The sequence below is a fragment of the Coloeus monedula genome (assembly GCF_965178545.1).
Source record: "Coloeus monedula genome assembly, chromosome: 5".
Classification (NCBI taxonomy): domain Eukaryota; kingdom Metazoa; phylum Chordata; class Aves; order Passeriformes; family Corvidae; genus Coloeus; species Coloeus monedula.
Window position 1 is genome coordinate 34,988,235 of NC_138785.1, and position 19,650 is coordinate 35,007,884.

The following is a 19,650-nucleotide window of genomic DNA, read 5'->3' on the forward strand; positions in this document are numbered from 1 at the left end:
ACTATTTCTACTTTTTCTTTTATCTCAAGCTCATGGGTAGCAGTAGCAGCCCCATCAATTCAGTAGCCAAAGTGATTTGGCCTGAATCGAGCTTTTTAGCTGCGTTTTTTGGTTTCCTCTTTTTCCCCTTGAGACAGAGCAACGCCTGTCTGTCAAGCTCACGGATGGTGGGGATATTTGCAGTAAAAGTCGAAGCGCAACTGATTCAAGTGTTTTGAGGGGAAGAATTTTTACACTTTTCCAGCTGCTGTCAAGATACTATGCAGCTTTCATTCCGGTGCGGCCGCACCCGCACGGTCTGACCGGGACCTCGCTGCCCTGGGCGCAGCCAGCCCCGCTCGGGGCGAGTGGCAGCCGCGGAACGCCCGGCGCGCCGCCCGCGCCGCCCGCCCGGAGCGCTGAGGCTGCTGCACCGCCGTGCCGGAAGGAGGCTCGCTCGCCATGGTGCGTGCGGCGGGGTCGGGAGGGGAATGGGGACAGGGACGGGGGTAGGGGTGCGGCTCCCGCAGCCTCCCCTTCTGGGGACGGCGGTGGCTGCTCACGCGGTGCTCCCGGGCCCTTCCTGCCCCCCGGGAGCGGCCCCACCGCGTCCCTGGAGAGGCCTCGGGGGTCTGCGGCGGGTCCCCTGGCGGGCTGGCGGCCCTCTGGGCCGATACCAGCGGTGACCCGACCTTGCGTTTAAAAACTGCTGCATTTTTTCCCGGAGGGGTTCGCGTCCTTCTGAGCCTTCCCGGCAGGGCGGCCGCGGGGCTGGGGCAGCGGGGTCGGCAGCGCCGGGGGCTCCGGAGGACGGGCGGGGGGAGGCGCGGTCCGTGTAGGGAGCAGGTGCGCGGTGCCGCCGCCTGAGATTTGCCGAGGTATTCACAGTAGTTTTGTCTTTGACATCACCTGTTTTTTCGCAGCTCTAAGCCCTGATGCGATCACATAGAATTGGATGTACTAAAGCCTCCGTTTGTTGATGGCCATTTGTTGTGATGCAGGAAAGCCCCCTTGCTTTAAGGTGTTTGTTTTGCACGCAGTTAAATAATATATTATTTCATAAAGCCTTTCAGTTCTGTTCAAACACTTTTTTACCAGAAAGTAGCATAATTTAGAGTAGTATTACCGAACTTTTGAAATTCTTGAGTACTATTCCCTCTCTGTGCAGTATGAAGGAGTAGAGAAGGAAAGCCCGTGTCTGCTCCCTGGTGTGAGGCATTCCAATGGTATCTTGGGAGGAACAAGAAAATCCCTTTTGTTGTGTTGTACAAGTTACATGTGGCCCTTGTCAGAAGCCCAGATGCAACAATCTGATAGAAGCTTGAATGGGGACATTTACTGCAAAGGTACAGAGAAGTAATCTTAGTTTCCTAGCTGCAGAGTTCTACAAAGTAGGTAGTTTGACAGCAGTCACTATGTAAGATTTCTCACAGCATTTCCTGTACTCTAGTGGTTTTGTTACAGCATGTACAGACTTCAAGTAATTTTATTATTGAAGTGGGTGAAATTGATAATGTGCTACTGGAAGTTAAGGGCTTTCTGAGATAGCAGGGCATGACCTTTTAAGTCTTTACCATGTGTATTTCTGTCTTCTGTTTCATACTTTACTCGGCCTTATTAGTGCATAGTATCTTTGATTTCTTTTCAGCCAAAGTTACGAAAACCTCAAGGAGGGAAGCAGGAGAAAAAAGTTATCCATCCGTACAGCAGAAAAGCTGCACAGCTTGCAAGGGAAGTGCACAAACAGGAAAAGAAAGAAAAGTAAGTTGATTGCATGTAGTGGACATGGACTGTTATGCTGATATAATCATAAGATAACAGAAAGGCCTGTATAACTTAGTACTGCCGCTGGGCCATGTGAAGTGACAGGTTGCATGCATTAAATCAGGTTATACAAAGTCTGTAGTTCTGCTGCTTCAGTTCCGGTGTTGTTCTTACAAGTCAGATTTCTTGCCTTTGATAGTCTGAATAGCACGTTGCTGGTGATTTCACATGAAGGTAAGTCACCTAGTTTGGCTTTACTTCAAGTTTGGTAAGAATCCTGCTTAGGGTCTAACTGCTTCTGCTGAAAGGCTGAATTAATAGAAAAGAAAACTCAGAAGCCTTCCTGCAAGAGACTTCTGAGTCAGACTGTACAGTTAACTCCTCTTTCGTGGTTTTCTGCTGTTCCATGGCAAGTTTGTTTTTCTTCTTTTAAGTTTTACTTCCCCCTTCCACAGAGGGAAAAGACAGCTGGTGAAGACTGTCCTTTATTTTACATTATCTCATCTTTCTTGTTGTTATGCATAAATATGTTTATTTAGGAAGTTACTAAAACATTTTCAGTCTAAGTATAATATAGCACTATATAAACTGTATAATGCCATATAAATTTTAGGGTCTGGATGGACAGTGTGAGCTGAGCCCAAATACCCATTTGTCTGAAGGTGTTAAATTGGAAGCTCCTGGTCCAGAGACTGTGCAGTTTTATTGTTGGGTTTGATGTACAGCCTTATCCACGGCAGTTGCACTGTTGCTTTAACTAGAAAGGGGGCCTTTGCTACCACAGTGGGGTCATGTAGCCTCCAGCAGAGCTGCTGCAAGAATTCACAAGTAGCATGTGTTGAGGATTGGGCAGTTTCCTAATATGCAAGAAGTCTTCCCTGTTGCTTCGTATTTTTTCTGTGCTCTCTGACTGTATGTTTTGATTGTAAGTTTTTATTGGAGATTATTTTCCTACTGCTAAATTGACCACTTTGTCCCTTACCTCTTTCACCTTGTGTCCTAGCAGCCACTCACAGCTCTTAATCACAAGAGATGACTTAATCTTACTTGATTCTTAGTGCTTGCGTTTGTGATTTCATCACATGGAAAAACGTGCACAAGAAAACTTAGTTTTAGAGGGAGCGATACTTACTGATTGTTCATTATGACATGGCACACTCAAATCTTTTAGTGATGGTCTCCTGTGGTTAGAGTTACACTGATACCAAGACCTGTGCTGATGTTTCTTTTTGGAGTGATACTTTTTGTTGCAACACCAAAAAGTTGAAAGGCCTTGCTGAAGCTGAGGTAGACAATATCCACTGCTCTCCCCTCACCCCTCCAGGCAGTTGTTTCATCATAGAAGGCAATCAGGTTGGTCAAACATGCCTTACCTTTAGTAACTCCATGCCAACTACTCCCGATCACCTCCTTGTCCTCCGTGTCGATAGAGATTGCCTCCAGAATGAGGTGCTCTGTTGCCTATGCAGTGATTTAGGTGGGGCTGACTGGCTAGTAGTTCCCTGGGTTCTCCTTCCTGCCCTCTTGGAAGACCGGGGTGACATTTGTTTACTTCCAGTCCTCAGGCACCACTCCTCATCTCCACAACCTTTCAAAGATAATTGTGAGCCGTCTAGCCATGTGTCTGCCAGCTTCCTTGGCACTTGTGGATGCATCCCTCAGGGCCCATGGCTTTGTGGATATCAGGTTTACCTTGGTGTTCTCTAACCCAGTCCTCCTTGACCAAGGGAAAGTATTCCTTCTAACATTCCTTAATCCTGGTCTGCTGAGTCAGAGCTCCCTGAGGGCTGCTCTTGGCAGTGGAGGCCCATGCAAAGAAGGTGTTCAGTATTTCTGCCTTCTCTATGTCCTGTTACCAGGGTCCCCCTCAATTCAGTAACAGGCCCACATTACCCTTAGTTTTCCTTTGGTTACTGATGTGTTTGAAGAAGCCCTATCCTTGCTATTTCAATCTAGGCTGATTGTAAAAGATGTAGCCTTTCATTTTGCATAGGGAAACTATTCCACCAAGAATAGTGTGTCAGTTTTGACCATCCAAAACATATTTTGATAGCAAAATGATCTTATATTTTTCATCTTTTTTATCAAATAAATAAGATCTCTACATCTTACGCTTCTGGGTCCTAAACAGTTAACTAATGTTGCTCACAGATCTGCACTTTGTAGATCACTTTCGTTGTGGTGTTCTAAAAATACATCTAAAAATTAGTTGCATTGAAAACATCCTCCAATTGTCTATATTCTATTTTCTCTATTGTCTTGGCTTGAAGAACAATTGAATTGGAAAGACATGAATAATATGTATTTTTTTACTTTCCGTAGTGTTTTTAAGAGACTCGTTAAGGGTTCCAATTTCTTTTGAATCTCTATTATCTAAATGATCAGCTTGGTAAATGTTTTTTTAAATATTGGAAATTAAATATGTGTTAAACTTTTTATTGTAATTACTTAGCTTTCAGTTTCTGTAATAAAATGCTGAGGTTTGGATTCATTTTGTATAGCTCTGAAAAAGACAAATTTCTGATGCTGTTGATAGAGGAAAGCTTTCCACTCCTACACTCTCAGGAAAAAGAAATAGCTCACACCAGTTTTGTTCATTCGCATTGCTTCTGCAGGTCTATTAAATGTTTTTAAACAATTTTCGAAATTACTTCTATTGAATGACAGCCTTTTTCTCTGGTTGGAAGGTTAATACATCTTTTGGTGGTAAATGGGAGAAGCTGCCTTGTAATCTCTGCAGAATTTTCTTCCTTAGTCCCATCTACAAATCTGGTATTTTTTTGGCCATGCTTGTTACTGTGTAGAAGTAAGTTGTTTGAAGTATGAATAGGACACCAAACTGGAAACAGAATGCTCAATATGATCTCACCAGGCCTGAGTAAAGGGGTCATTTCTCTGTACAGGCTCATGCATTTCTGCAGAATGGATAAACTGGATTAGAGTAGTCAGTGAATGTTGGAAGTCCATAAAGTTTATCTGTATTATTTTCATTAAGCTGTGGATTTCCTTGCCAAAAGATGCTCTAATTGTGGCTGGCTAAATTTGTGAAGTAATACTTTTTGAACATATGTACATTTGATCTGTTGATTACTATTTAATACAAAGGTGTTACCTTGGATGTAGGAAGGCCTTGAATGGCATGTTACTGGAGGATGAGAATGTCTTTTATAGAAGTATCAGTCAATGATTTTGGTTTTGTGTGGTTTGTTTCTTTTTGTTTTGCTTGTTTTGTTGGTTTTTGTTGTTTTGTTTTTCCTTTGGTACTTGTCTGGAGACAGGATTCAGGACTGGAGACAGTTTAGGCTTTTATTTACTTATTAACTTTCCTACAGGATGGAGAAAAAAGAAATAACTGCTGTGAATGTTCCTTTTTATGTTATACAGGAAGGAAAATCGCATTAAGTTATGAGATGCATATTCCGGTATCTTTTGCCCAAACTAGAAAAAATAAAAGACATTATCCACAAGGAATTTCAACACTTTAAATGCAGCACTGGGAAAAAGGAGGGAGCAATTCTGCATTAAGTTGCAGAAGTCTTTTACAGCCTCCATTGTCCACTCTTTACTGCAAGCATTCATAACGAAATATGACAGCAGTTATAAGTTTACTGTTCAGAAACTGTGACTGCACTATGAAAGACCAATCCTTAACCATAATAAGAGGAGACAGACCAATTGCTTTTAGACAATTGGCTACAATCTTAAGTCATCTTGTTCACTTGAATGACACCTTTTGCTTGCCTGCATCCCTCTCCTCTCAGTTCTCTTCAAGGTCTAATGAACAGCAACAACTTCCAGTGTATTACTACCAGTTTATTCTCTCTTAATCTACATGCAAGTCCTTATTCCTTTAGGCAGCTTGTTTGATCTGTTAAATAATTACATGGCTGTTCTCATGAGACAGCAATAGCTGTGTCACTGGCAGTAGCAGAACACTGACTTTTCTACACTTAAGAAAACCAGACCATAGTGGGAAATTCATGGAACTTCTGTAGTAGTGATGAACCAACACCAGTCATCTTTTGCCTGCAACTGCAGAAATACCTATCTGGTTTTGGTAGCTAAAGCAAACCTAACACTGGATTTTTTTATCTGTCATTTTTCCCCCCTGAGTCAAAATAGACCCTTTCTATTGTGCATGCATTATAAATTTCTTAAAAGTAGTGCATTTTCGTTACAAATAAGCCTGTCTAAAACTGACATGCTCTGAGATATGAGAGCTAAGGAGTTTTTACAGTGATGGGGCGTGAAGTACCTTTGGGAGTAAGCAATAACCTTACAATGTCTCCTGGTATAGCTCTTTGTTTGGTTGGTTTTCCTTGGGTTTTCCCTTGTCTAACCTCCTAATCTCTCTTGGCCCACTATGCTTCTACTTGCATTCTGGCAGCAGTGATGCTATGTGACATGCTCTTGCAGATTCTTCATGAGGAACTGAAAAAATGTTAGCTTTTAAAATCATTTATTTTGCTTATAGAAATAAATGAAGCAAAAGAGAAAAAAATTAATTCTTGTTGGTGTCTTAGGATTTTAGCTTTTATATTTTTCATATCCTGTAATGCTTTAGTATGTAAGTCTAAAACTCCATATAGCCTGTTAGCTACTGTTCTCCCATTTTGGTCAGAGAAAACAGATCCTTTCTAGGCCTGAAACTCAAGGACACCTTACTGTCTCTGGCCCCAAAATATGTAAACAAAAATGAATTAAGGGGTGAAAAAACTTGGGGTAATGACTTCATTACGTGAAATTGTAATTGGAGAATTAACCCCTGATATGCAAATTGACCAAACTTACGAAAATATGAAAACCCATGACTCGGTTGTCCATTTTGGGTGTAGCCCCGGAGGGTTTTGACTGCTCAAGGTGTACCTGAAGGCCCTTCAATAAATATACCTGCTTTTATTCTCTTAATCTTGCCTAGCCTCTTTTTTTAGGCAGCCCCATCAAGGCATCATTGTAGAGGGATTTTCATATGGAAAATGCTTAACCCAGCTAACGAAAACAGACATGTATGGAATATTATGAAAGGTATTTAGCAGTCTGAAACAATGAAATACGTCTTATCAACCATTAATTTTTCTTTCTTTCTTAGTGAATAGCCTATCTTAGTTTTCAGAGCCATAGGTGGCATTTGTATGTGTGGATGTTACCAGGGAAAAATACTGAGTTTGTAAACTGATTTGGGAAATACTTACTCATTGTTAGCATTTAGAGTAGAACAGTTGAATACAATATCACAGATAAAGATCTGCTGAAGGAACAGGTAGAATTTACTTTTTAAGTACCTAGTAGACATCAAGAAAGCTACTTATTTTTATTAGTAATCAGTGCCTAAGCAGAGGATTTCTGGGAGGTGGGAGAAGGAGAAAATCATCAAGAGACAACAGCCTGCCACAAGATTGTATCCTTGTCCTTCCCCTGAGCAAAAGCTATTACTCATTGTGTGGAAGGAGATGAGAGGAAGTTTCTTTGACTCACCTGATTTGATTAGCCTCACTGCTAACACTATTGTCTTGTAGCAGTCACTGAGGTGAGGTTTTTGTGAAAAGTACAATAAGGAAACATCCAAGCCTATCATTCATTATTTCTCATACTGAAAGTAGTTGTGTGCACCAGGAGACTGAAGGTTTTTCTTCCATAAGAAAATGGTGGTTCTATACTTTGCTGCATTGATAAATAAATGTTTTAGTGACCCTAGCAGGTGCAAATGGCAATCTGTAGTGTTTCAGAACATAGATGCATGACATGATTCTGTTTAGGCAGCTTTTCTTGATGTCTGGCAGTGTTGCCATGCAGGGTTCCCAGCAGGGATTGCTGATGTGGAGTTCCACTGAAGCAGAGTATGTGTCCTTTTCTTGGACAGTTACCATCCAAAGCTCCCTGCTGTAAGTCCTCTGAGAATAAAAGCCTGCCTAGCTTTTATTGAAGGCTTTTTCTGCACATGCTGGGGTATCCATAGCAGGAAAAATTTCTTGAATATGTTAGTGGAATTCTTAGCAGCTCCCGCATGCTGTGCGTTTGCTTTTACATGGCTTTTAGACAGTCTTCAGAGGATGAAGTACTTCTTGAAAAAGCTGATATTTATTTAAATAATGTAGGTTTGTGGACAAGTGACACAATATGTTTGTCTCCGGAAAGTAAGGGTTTGTCTTTTGATCCCAGATTTTGTGATAGGTGACAGGCTGTGCTCTGAGTTACTTCAGTTAGCTCGAAAATGCTCATTAAATTTTATTGAGTAAAAGGAATTTAATAAAGGAGCACAGTAGCTCTGAACTGTGGTGACTTTTAGCATTATTTATTCTTCGTCAGTTATATCCTTTATGATTTATTTAACCTGTTACCAATTTGCCTATTTTATAATAAAAAGTCAGTTCTATCAGAGGTCCTTGATTATATACACTGAATATGCATAGCTAAGATATTTTTTCCAGTGACAAATTTCATACTTACCCCAACAATGTCCTATTTTCCTTTCTGGAAACAACAGAACATTGCAACATCCTTTGATGCAGATTGAATCTGACACCTTGAGGAGAAAAGAGCATAAGGCACAGGATTTCCTGTTGGAGAACTTGTCTCTTTTCAGAACTCCTAATTAGGAGAAAAATTAATCCCAAATAAAATTGTGTACATACGTCCCACAGAGTACAGCAGACCTTGAGTATTTTGCCAGAGATTCAGGTGGAGTTAAAAGTACTATGAGATAGAGTTGGGGTTTTTTTTCATCTTTTTTAATAATGTTGTTAACTTTGGTTTCTTAACACATTAACTTTTACTGTTCACTAAGCACAAACTTCAATTATTTTAAGTTTTTGGGCAATAGAATGGTATTTTTCACATTGCATGCTTGATTTGCAAGAGTGCAGTGCAGTGAAATCTCCAAACTCATTAAATGTGCCAGAAGAATATCAGAAATACTCAGTGAAATTGTGACAGTGCAGCTCTTTGGTGAAATTCCTTTCGTTGTGCTCTGAGAAAAATGTTGCGTCCTTATTTCTTCCAAGAAACTGTTAAGACTAATAGGTAAACTGGACAAATTTCAGATAGTAGTTTTACCAAAAAGTAGATGTTTTGAGTGAAACAGGATAAGTTTTACATTGTTTGGAATTTGTCAAATATTTCCATTTGAAATTTTACCTTGACTTTCATTGTGACTGAAAAAACCCACTTTTTGAGAATAAAATTGAGGTCAGTATTTATAAGGTACTCATTCCTGGCTAACATATCTGGTTTTTCTCTGCTAGGTTGAAGACTGACAAAGCTTTACGTTTAAGTATTATTGGTAAGCAGAAACTTCTATTACTGAGTACGGTATTCAGCTTCTTAGTAGAGAGTCTAAGTTTTATCAGCTTTTTAGATGTCCACTTAGTTTTTTTTTCTCTATAATCTGATTCTGCAATCTTTCAACCAGACTTGGTTGAAATACTGAAATACCTGACATCTACTTAATATATACAGGATTGAATTTGGGGCTGACCATAGCTAATCTTTAGTCACTGTGCACAACAAAAGGGTAATATAGACCAAATTAGTGTTTTGTACATCTGTACACATATTTATTGTATTTGGCCTCCATGCTTTCTATAATTGCTTGTAAAAGAAGATGATATATGTAGGTTAAAAGACACATTATGCTAGCAAGTAAATTCGAAACTTTGAGACACAACCTGGAATATTTTTCTCTTCCATGTGATTTATCTGCACCTTTTCAATTTAATCTGTTTAAAAATTGTGATGATCAGAACTCTTACTCAGCCATTGTGTTGGTTTTTCCCCCTTTATTAGTTTCCTTCCTAAGCAGTTGATATAGTGATATTTTAATTAATTTCCAGTAAAACAAAGCTTAATGTATTTTTTTTTCCTGTGGAAGGTATAAAATAAATCTGAAATCATGTGGGAATGTTTCTATTGCAGCTACCTTCATATCTGGTCCCCACAGTATCAGAGTCTATGATGCCATTCAAAATCTTGAAAAATGGGCTGGCATTTAAAAAACATTGAGAAACTTTAATCTGTATTGATGCTACAGTGGTGATGTAATCATTAATGTTAAGTTTATTCTTGTAGGAGAAAAACTGCAATGGTTTCAGAGTCACCTTGACCCCAGTAAAATCGAGTACACAAAGAAAGAAGCTGGCGAGCTAATTGAAAAGTAAGGCTGGTGTTAAAAACAAGATTAAAAAGCTTGACTTGTCTTTAAAAATAATGTTCTTAGTATAAGATCTGCAAAGTGATGATGACTCAGAGAAGGACTTTTTATATATTGCTTTTTATAATACCACGTAGTTGATTTTGTTACCACTGACATATATTGAGAAATGTGTATAGTCATACTAGAATTATTCAAATAAGTCATGTGTTACAGTTTCTTTTTTTAAATCATTGAAGTATATCCCTAGTTTTGTAGTGTGTGGAGGACTGTAAATGATTTGGACAGTAGTAATCACATGCATTTGCTTGTTGCATTATTCTGTGACACCTGAATGCACAGTTTTCACACTACTTACTCCTTTAGTCTCCGATTTTCGTCGCTGAGAAGACTAAACACTAGTCAGGTGGGTCAATTTGTAGGGCAGGAACTACCAAATTTTAATCTGATGAGAAAAAACTCAGTTATTTCTTCACTGCTATTCTGTTATTTCTTCACTTCTTCAATGCCTGTGGCTTGTCACCGTTTCTCACCTGCTAGCTAAATAACATGGGATACATACATATTCTTACCCAGGTGTATTGTATCAGTTTCCTTTAGAAGCTCTGACATATTTCCTACACTGTTCATGAACAGCATGTTCTACATGCTCATCAATGCTAGTGATATTTCAAAGACAGTGAAAGCTTACTCTTGGGATTTGAGTTGGAAGTTTGCAAAGAGATGTAGAACACATGCCAAAGAAGAATTTTGCTTTAGAAGATACAACTGAGGTGGTGAAATCCAGCAATTAAAAGTTTGGAATTTAACTCACTCAGATTAAACATGGGTCTTCCAGAGCAGGTGAATTATAATAATGATGTAGTTTTGTTTTATGCAAACATAGTTAAAGAAAAAAAGGCAAATTAAAAAAAAAAATTCTTCTGGAAGCCACATGTGATTTAAAGGAAGTTCCAAATGGAGCTTCCACTTTGAAGATCAAAGTAGTTGTTCAAGTCTTAGAAATATCTCAAATTTAGAAAATAAATTAGGAAATAAATACAATTAGTAAAATAATTTATCAGAGTAATTCTGTTTTGCAATTTTTTGCATGACTGCATCTGGCTATAATGCATTTTATTTCTTTCAGTTACATGTGTCGATTCAATGCTGAATTGGAGCAGATTGAATTACAAAACAGTATTAAAGGCAGACAAGGAAGACAGCATGGTTCACGGGAAACTGTCATCAAGCAGACAATAGAACGTGAAAGACAACTCTATGAGGGCTATGGAATAGGTATGTAAATGCATTAGAAAGAATTCTGTGCTCACACCTGCTCACAAGGCCAGAATCTAGGCAAACTTTCTAGGCATTGTCCTTATTTTTCTCTTTAAAGAAATTAACTAAGTGCTAGGTGCTTATGCCTTGCGGAGTTGTTTGGGAGGAGGGGCAGGGTGAAGAAAAGGAGAAAAAAAGATTGTGGAGGTCTGCCATATATTCTGCTTTTGTCTCTGTGCATCTTTGCTAGTACTGTCTTTTCAGTGCAGGCATACATAACCTATTTTTGAAACTAAAGTGAGCTTTTAATGCAGCTGTCTTGAATACAAACTGTTCAGCAGCTTGTTTGGACCTTCATTTGACAGCTGGAACTAGGCTGAAGGGAAGCAGCAATAGTTTGGTGAAATAAGGAAGAAAGACAAAGGGATAAAGAAAGTGCAAAAAGTGAAGAGTTGTTTTGAGGATAGTCAAGCAGTGAAGTGTATGTGTTTTGGTTTAACCAATGATATGCATGTTGAAGCTGAGTGGTGAACTTGGCTTTAATGCTAAAGTATTATCTAGTCATAATCAGTCCTTCTAATAGTAAAAGTATGTCATGGAAGACATGAAAAATCGACATTATTTTGTAGTTAGGATACAAAGCACAGCAAGGTTTGGGTTGTGTATCATATTCCCCTGTCAGCTGTCCCTGCTGTGTCCCCTCCCAGCTCCTGGTGCAAGCCCAGCTCAGGAATAATGAATACATCCTGTTTTCATTGACACCGTTTCCAGCACTAATCTACAACACAGCCCTGTACTAGCTACTGTAAAGAAAATTAACTCTACCCCAGCAAAATCAGCACACCCTGATATGTATTGTACAAATAAAGAAAAAATTATTATTAATGACTTTAAAATTTGCCAGTGCAGCCTGCAGAGGCAGAGAAATTAGGAATATCTGTATGACTTCATGTGTAATCTTTGATTTCTTAGAAGGAGGGGAAAAAAAGTAATAGGAAAATAGATGCTGTGATTGTCATCAAATAGCTCAGTTGTAGAAAGTATTCATTTTGTTTTTTGCTTTTAAGTTTTAGTTCTTTTTTTCCTTACTGCTTTGTGGAAAACTGACAGAAAAAAGCAGTAGGGCTAGAGAAAAAGATGGCAAATGCACAAGCACAACATAAAAATAATGAAGAAGCTAGAAATATTGTAGGCACAATTGGAGGTTATTATAGAATTAGTAAGTAAAGCATTCAGAGAGCACAGTGCAACTTCACATATTAAATACACTTTCAAATCGTTCATTATTTGTTATCACAGCTGCTGCAGGTTTTGCTGTCTGTCTAGGACAGTGTTCATTTAGAGAAAATAGTTGCTGCTAAGTACTATAGCAACTAAATACTGTAATTACAGATGGGCATAAATGGAAATCAGCTGGAAAGAGTGCTTTTATGCCTCTAGCTCATTATTAATCCTGGAAGCTTTAGTGTGTGGAGCTTCTATAACTGACTTAGATTTGTTGGGCTCCCCCCCACCCCCCCATTCTTGAACTCAGTTATTTCTTGTATGTGTGTGCATTTGCTCTGAAGAGACTGCATAATATGTATTCTTTTCATTTAGGGAAGTCTACTAAAATTGGATGCAGTCTCTTTATATCATAGAATCAATTAAGTTGGAAAAGACTTCCAAGATTGTTAAGTTCAACCTTTGACCAAACACCACTGTGTCAACTAAGTGCACCACCATGTCAACTTAATAGCACCAAGTGCCACATCCAGTCATTTCTTGAACACTTCCTGGGCTGCTGATTCCTCCGCCACTTCCTTGGGCAGCTCGTTCCAATGCTTAACCACCCTTTCAGTGAAAAAACATCTGTCCTGATGTCCAGCATGAATCTTCCCTGGGTGTAGCTTGAGGGCATTTCCTCTTATCCTGTCAAAGATACATGTAAATGAAAAAATAATGCTTTATAAATTGTAAAAATTTGTTTACAAAAGTGGTAGGCATCCTAAAATATATAAATTTTAGTCTTTTTTAAACGAACAGTAGCTATACAGGGAACATTATCAGTGAGATTGTTGAGGTTTAGCAACTCCTTGTCCTTACTCCTCAAATATATCTACCATAGTTTTACTGCAGTTTTCTTCCTCTTGTTTTCATTTTTGTGTTTGCGTTTTTTGTTTAATCTGGTCTTATATGTTTATAGCAAAGCTGTTGAAAGGCAATGCTAGATATTTATCTATTTATTTGTAACCCAGAGTTAGCATGCTTTCAGTGGAAAAGCATCATAATTACTTCATCTGAATATCATCCATTTTTGATAATTTGCTTCTAATTACCTTGCATGTTCTCTCAGACGCATAATATTAATCTTGGGGGAAAGTGGCTTTTAAAACTAAATACCTTTATTAGTTAGTTCTGGAGGCTTCACATTACAGGGAAATCAATTTAATTCAGATGAAAGCTGTATCATTTCCATGTATCTGCTAATGTAATTTCTGTTACTGTTTGTTAGCTTCTGTTTTCTGTAGTGAACATTATTGTACAACTGAACGGTTCTTTGCCTAAAGAGCATCTACAGTTTCCTTCTTTTTAACAGGCTGTTTGTTCTTCCTCAAAAGAAAGAAAAGTAGAACTGTCTGAAAGGGTCAGAAACATAAAAAAATGTTTACTTAAATCTTTCACTGTGCCTTGTTAGGACTACCAAAAATCAGAGGCTAGACAAAATTAAGAGAATAAAAGCAGTTATATTTATGGAAGGGCCTTCAGGTACATTAGGGAAGACGAAGCCCACCCAGGGGCTACACCCGAAAAGGACGATGGGGTCACAGGTTTCCATACTTCTGTAAGTTTGGTTCATTTGCGTATCGGGGGTTAATTCTCCAATTACAGCTTCAGGTAGTGAAGTCACTTACCCCCAGCTTTGCTCCCCCTCAACTCACTTTTGTTTACGTTTCTCAGGGCCTGAGACAGTAAGGTGTCCTTGAGTTTCAGGCCTAGAGAGGAATTGTTTTGTCTGACCAAAATGGGAGAGCAGTAGCTAAAACTGTATAGGGAGTTTAGAGTTATACACTAAAGAATTACAGGATTACAGATATATGAAAAATATAGAAGCTAAAATCCTAAGGCATCATCACTGCTGTTTTGCTATAGCACATAAACTGCTGAATACTTAATCTTAGGCCAGACAATAATCTACTCCCCCTAAATACTGTCTTCATTTCTTTCCCACTAACTCCTGCACCGTATTTCTTATATTTTTTTCTATCTTTAGTTCAGAAAAACATGTTCCTGTGACTTCACATTTTAAAGCAAATGAAGGAGTTCACAAGCAGCAGCAAAAACCATGGCATCAGTGCATGCTAAGGAGATGCAGCTGAGTTGGACAAGAGTTATTAAATCCAGCATAATTTAGAAAATCAGTTACTGTGCCGTATATAGTTTATTTCTACACACAGTTCTAATCTTAATCTGGCAACTCAGTAGTTTTTATTGTGTAACATATTGCAAACACACATGTAAGTGCAGATTAAAAATTTTGCCACTGCCAAAGCAGTAAAGATGAATTCAGTGCCAAATCTTGGTTTGTCACAGAATTTTCTCTCTTTAGAGTGCCTTCTTTCTCATGATGTTGGTGAGCCCTGGATGATGGGCTAGATAAAACTGTTAGAATATTCCCTTTGGAAAAGGTCCTGCATGACTTAAACCCATTAAATGTTTAAAAAAAAAAAAAAGAGAGAGAAAAGCAAGTGAAAGGGCTGCATTTGAAAGTCTTGTCATTTAGTCCTGGTTTGTCTGACAAGAACACTGAACTGTATGTTGAATCAGTGCTTTGATAAAAGGAACAAATACAAATCTCAGTGTGGTGCCACTTCTGCCAAACTCACTGTTTACATCACTACATGCACTACTAGAGGCAAACGGAGTAGCATTGATTGCATCTTGTAAAATACCTGGGAGAAGGGAAGAATTTCTTTCTCTTGTGGGAGCTTGGATGTTCCAGCGTTTGGCACTGTGCTTGCCATGAGTGCAGTTCAAGGGACTGCAAAGAAAGCAAGAGCAACCATGGCTTTGTTTCAAGGCTTTATTGAGAAGGATGGACCTAACGTGGCATGGATGTTTATTGAAACCAAGGAATCAGCAGACTAAAAAAGCATTAGGGTAAATGTTTCTTTGCCTTGCCTTGCTCAGCTGTGAGCAGTATCACCTCCTCTGTTTACCGAGAAGCAGTCTGCAGAAATCCCTGTAATTGTTATCAAAACATTTTGCACATACTATTGTTCTTCAACTGGTAACTTTATAACCAAGTGTGAAAGGAGGGAATAGGTTTCTGAATAGTAAGGACTGCCTGGCCACAAAGATAAATGACACAGGTATCATCATCCTACGTTTTGTAGGAGCAGAATCATCCATAATCCTGCATTGATAGCATGATCTCATTTATTACTCTAAGACTTGAGAAAATTAATAGATGAACAAAGGCAGAACTGTTTGTTCAAGGACAATATAAAAGTTGCTGAAATGTCACCATTTTAAGAGGTAAAATAAAGTGGATTTAATGTTACAGAGGTAGAAAACATCTGTCTTGTTGAGAAACCTGCTGGCTGTGAAATCTGTCCAGTTCATAGACAGTAATGAGGTGTTCTATACTGTGGAAAGATGTCAAGGCTCCTAAGGCATAAATCTCCATAAATTAGTGGTGATATTAAACATGGGCCACTTGCAACACTGCAGGACCGACCAAGAAAAGAATGACACTGAACTGAGGCAAAGCATCTTTGGCATCCTATGTAAAAATCTGCCTAAATTTATATGTTACACATCTAATGGGAAGATTTTGGCTACTCCAGGAGGAAAAAAGCAAAATGGTCTGTCCCACAGGTCTCGATACAAAACATTTGCCTTTCTTTTTACTACCAAAGGTAGTACAGATTTATCATGAGTATATGTACTTATTTCTGTTAACGGGGAAGACTGAAAACTTTCAGTCATTAAAATTATTGGTGTTTGTTTCTGTTCAACCAAGATGTACATGAACTACTGAGAGGAGACAGATGCCACCAGTCTCTGTAAGTGTTCTGTTGCATTTACTGCAGTATTTAAAAGGCATTTTCAGTAACTGGAATGTTAGTTTCTCTGTGTTCAGTACTTTATGTTATGGCCAGGCCCTGAAGGTGAGGGTAACTGAGATTCTTGCTGATAGATCTCTTGGGGCAGATTAGAGTGAAACAACACTTAATGAGTGGTGGTTTTGTATATATATGTATGGCAGGTTTCTTTTAGAACAATTTGGTTGCAATGGAAAGGAGGTATGTAGCCATTTTGGTTAGAAGCCATTTAGCTCACATTTCTTCCTTTGAAATGAAACTCACTTGAATAATGTAACAGATCTAATAGAAATTAATTTCTTTCCTATTAGAAATCCCAGACATTATGAACAGAAAGCATCTTAAATTTTTCAGGTAAATTTTTTTTATTATCACTAATAATCTGTTTATGCAAAATAGTGTTTCTGAAGTTCACCTGTTGTATGTCTCTTTTCATAAAAAAAGGAACTGATGCAAAACTGCCAAGGAATTTGTCATTTGAAAAAGCAGAATAGGTATGGCATTATTATTTTGGCATTTTGTAGCTGTTACAAGCTAAACACTGGTGATAGTTATTAATTAAAACATTGGAAGATTTAGAGTCAACGGTTAGAATGCCATTTATTTAACTTAAGTAACTTTTTTTCTCATTATCTTAGATAATATTTTACCTAAAATGCTGACCTCAGCTGTTCACAGTAATTTTGGTATCGTGCATGTACTAGTTGAAAATCTTCAATGAATGTACAACTTGCATGCAGTTAAAAGATCCGGGAGCTGTGAAACTGGCTCATCTGGGCCAGCATGTTGGTATGTCCTGGCAATAGACTGCATGAACATTTTTGCTGACAGCTCTATCAAATGAAATACATGAAAAAAAAAATATAAGAATGCTTATGTTGCAAAGAATGATATATCACTGACTCCCAGGGGTGGTATGTAGCCAGAAGGCATACATACAGGATGTTGGAATAAAACCAGAAATCCCAAAGAAAGACTGTTGTATTTATAAATATGCAATTGATTTCTTGAACTGGGACATCAGATAGGAGTGTTGTTGTATTGCCTTGGTAGAGCAAAAACATATCTTACAATTGGCAAACACTGTCTTTGCCCTTGGGAAAAATTATCCATGAAGTGCACTTACTATAATCAAGAAAGCATTCTATTAAGTGAGTACTGGGTTTGACTTATGTTTAAAACAACCTTTTCTCCTTCATCCAGCCTTTGGAAATAACACACTGTGACCATGTGAATTAATGCTAACGAACACTTTGTGTTCTCTTGAAGTCAGTCATACAACGTGTTAACATTTACCATAAATCATGAGGGACTCATGTACATGTGATATTACATATGTAAATCAAGCATCCGGATGAAGAAACTCTTCTGACCTGCTTTTCTGTTGCTTACCAGACTGCAAGTTGAATGAGACAAACCTAAAAGCAGGTGGCCAAAAGTAACTGAGGATACAATAAGTCTGTGGGAATAAAGTGAACAATATATTTTTGTTTCAGAATATTACATCTGAAAGTACGTATTTCTTCATAGAGAAATTACAGCTTCTGTAGTGTACAAAATCAGGTGAAAATCTGTGGTGCTTATTCATACCCACAGTAGGAGAGAGGATAACTTAGAAAAGCAGCCTCACTGAGGATATGTGAGTTAACTCTGCCATTCCTTCCTTTCTGTTGGTAATTGGTTTTCATTAGTTTTTTTCTCTCTCTAAGAGAATGGGATGGTGATCTGAGGAAACTCCCAAACATCAAAATGAAAAAGCTCTCAGCTAGGGATGCTGCCTGCAGTCATCCTGAGGTGATAGATGAAGAAGCAAAAGAAGACTTGAATGAAGGAGAAGAGGTGGGCCCTGAGGAGCACCAGCTGATTCAAGAGCTGAAATAGTGAAACAAATTGTAAGAAACATATTTTAATTATCACTGGAAACAAAAATAAAATTTAACTATATTTCTAAAGGCTTTGCTAGTTGCTTTTTTTATGATTTGTGTACCTGTGGTAAAGAGTAAACATTATTACTGGGTAAAGCTGTATAATTTTGGATAAAATTTTTTTACTATAAATAAATACTTAAAATCTTACTTGTGTAAGTTTATATCTTGAAATCCCAACTAGATGAGTACCTTTTCTCTGTCTAGATTCAGACTGGAATACTTTGTGGTCAGAAATCCTTACCTTTTTGTGGTAATTGCAATAATCTGCTAAACATGAGGAGCTCTTCTCTTGTACCTTCTTTTCTTTGAGAGTCCGTGTCAGGATCATAGCTGGAAATGCTTCAATAAGATAAGGTATTTTATGTTTTGTCAAGAGATTTTGAAAGAGTTGCTGTCCTCAGCAATCTGTATTGCAGAATTCAGATCAAAAGCCAATCAAAGTCCCTACAGTCTGTTTTTAAATGTATCTTAGTCCATATTCTTTTTCTAACCCGTCTGTTGAGAATTAAATTGAAGCTGCTCAGGACTTTCCAATAGCAGGCTTGCTTTATGAAGCAACTCTTTAGATGCTTTTAAATGTGTCTTTCAGGGAAGTTCTTAGCAGATCATCACTTTAAAAGCTGTAAAGTGAATAAAAATCAGAGGAAGAAAGGGCAAGGGCAAAACTAGGGATAATTTCACAGCAGGCACTAAGTAGGAGATCTCACTGTATATTAGGTTGTCTGGGCACAGAAGTCACAGTTCAGCTGAACTGTTTGCACACATGGTAGTAGTCACAGCTCAGATGCCTGTAAATTATGTGGAAATAATTGTTCCTGGTGGATGATCTTTCTAATATGTGATCCCTGGTACACTTCTGTGTGCTAAACAATCAAGTCTTTGTCATAGTAAATAGTTTTGTGGGTTTCCCAGATTTCCTTTACAGACATCCAGGTGTGTATTTTCATAGCTGTGCAGCAAGAGTTACTGATGAGTGTTAAGTCTGTTAATACGTATATTAAGTTCTTCCCTCTTTACAAATAGGCTTGTGCTATCCTTTCACGTTTTAGGAAACCAATCTGTTTAGGTTATACAGAATTAACAATTGTCCTTAAATTAATCTAAAGAGAAACCTGAATAAATTTAACAGACTTGGAGCATAGGTGGGTGATCTAATTCATCTTCAGGAGGACTGCAAGTCTTAAACCTGACTATATGTCTTACCCTCTGACACCAGGCACATCTCCAGGCCATCACATCACTGCTTTGTGCTTGTGTTTGAGAGATAAGTGTGCTAAAGTTCAGGGCAGGGCTTTGATATTTTTATGTCTTTGTTAAATTGAGCTGTGTGGTGGAATTTATCTTGTTTTGATTTATAAAACTTGAGGTGTTAAACTGTGGTAGAAACTCAGCCAGGGTAATTGGACTGAATTAAAATTGTGTATGTGGTTGTTTCAGTGCTTTGACAGATTTTGCCTTTTAAAAGTTCATTTTGAATTCTTGCTTG

The 19,650-nt window shown here is 38.3% G+C and overlaps 1 protein-coding gene across 5 annotated transcripts; it reads left to right on the top strand.

The window, feature by feature from the left end:
- The first annotated feature begins 411 nt into the window (after positions 1-411).
- Positions 412-18,183, top strand: TMA16 (translation machinery associated 16 homolog). Of its 5 annotated transcripts, none has more exons than XM_082281913.1 (7): positions 412-444; positions 1,628-1,740; positions 8,985-9,022; positions 9,808-9,892; positions 11,019-11,167; positions 16,548-16,590; positions 17,946-18,183. In XM_082281913.1, exons 1-7 carry the CDS (start codon positions 442-444, stop codon positions 18,115-18,117), a joined length of 603 nt encoding a protein of 200 aa, XP_082138039.1. In that variant the 5' UTR covers positions 412-441; the 3' UTR covers positions 18,118-18,183. The 5 variants fall into 5 exon arrangements, with proteins under 5 accessions (XP_082138039.1, XP_082138037.1, XP_082138040.1 ...); XM_082281911.1 differs by having other exon boundaries at positions 436-444; positions 1,601-1,740; XM_082281910.1 differs by lacking the exon at positions 412-444 and adding an exon at positions 873-1,000.
- The last annotated feature ends 1,467 nt before the right edge of the window (positions 18,184-19,650 follow it).

Coding starts and splice junctions, on each gene's coding strand:
- TMA16 (XM_082281910.1), top strand. CDS start 959: ATGGCCATTTGTTGTGATGCAGGAAAGCCCCCTTGCTTTAAG. Junction 1,001..1,627: donor GAAAGCCCCCTTGCTTTAAG/GTGTTTGTTTTG, acceptor ATTTCTTTTCAG/CCAAAGTTACGAAAACCTCA. Junction 9,893..11,018: donor GCTGGCGAGCTAATTGAAAA/GTAAGGCTGGTG, acceptor TATTTCTTTCAG/TTACATGTGTCGATTCAATG.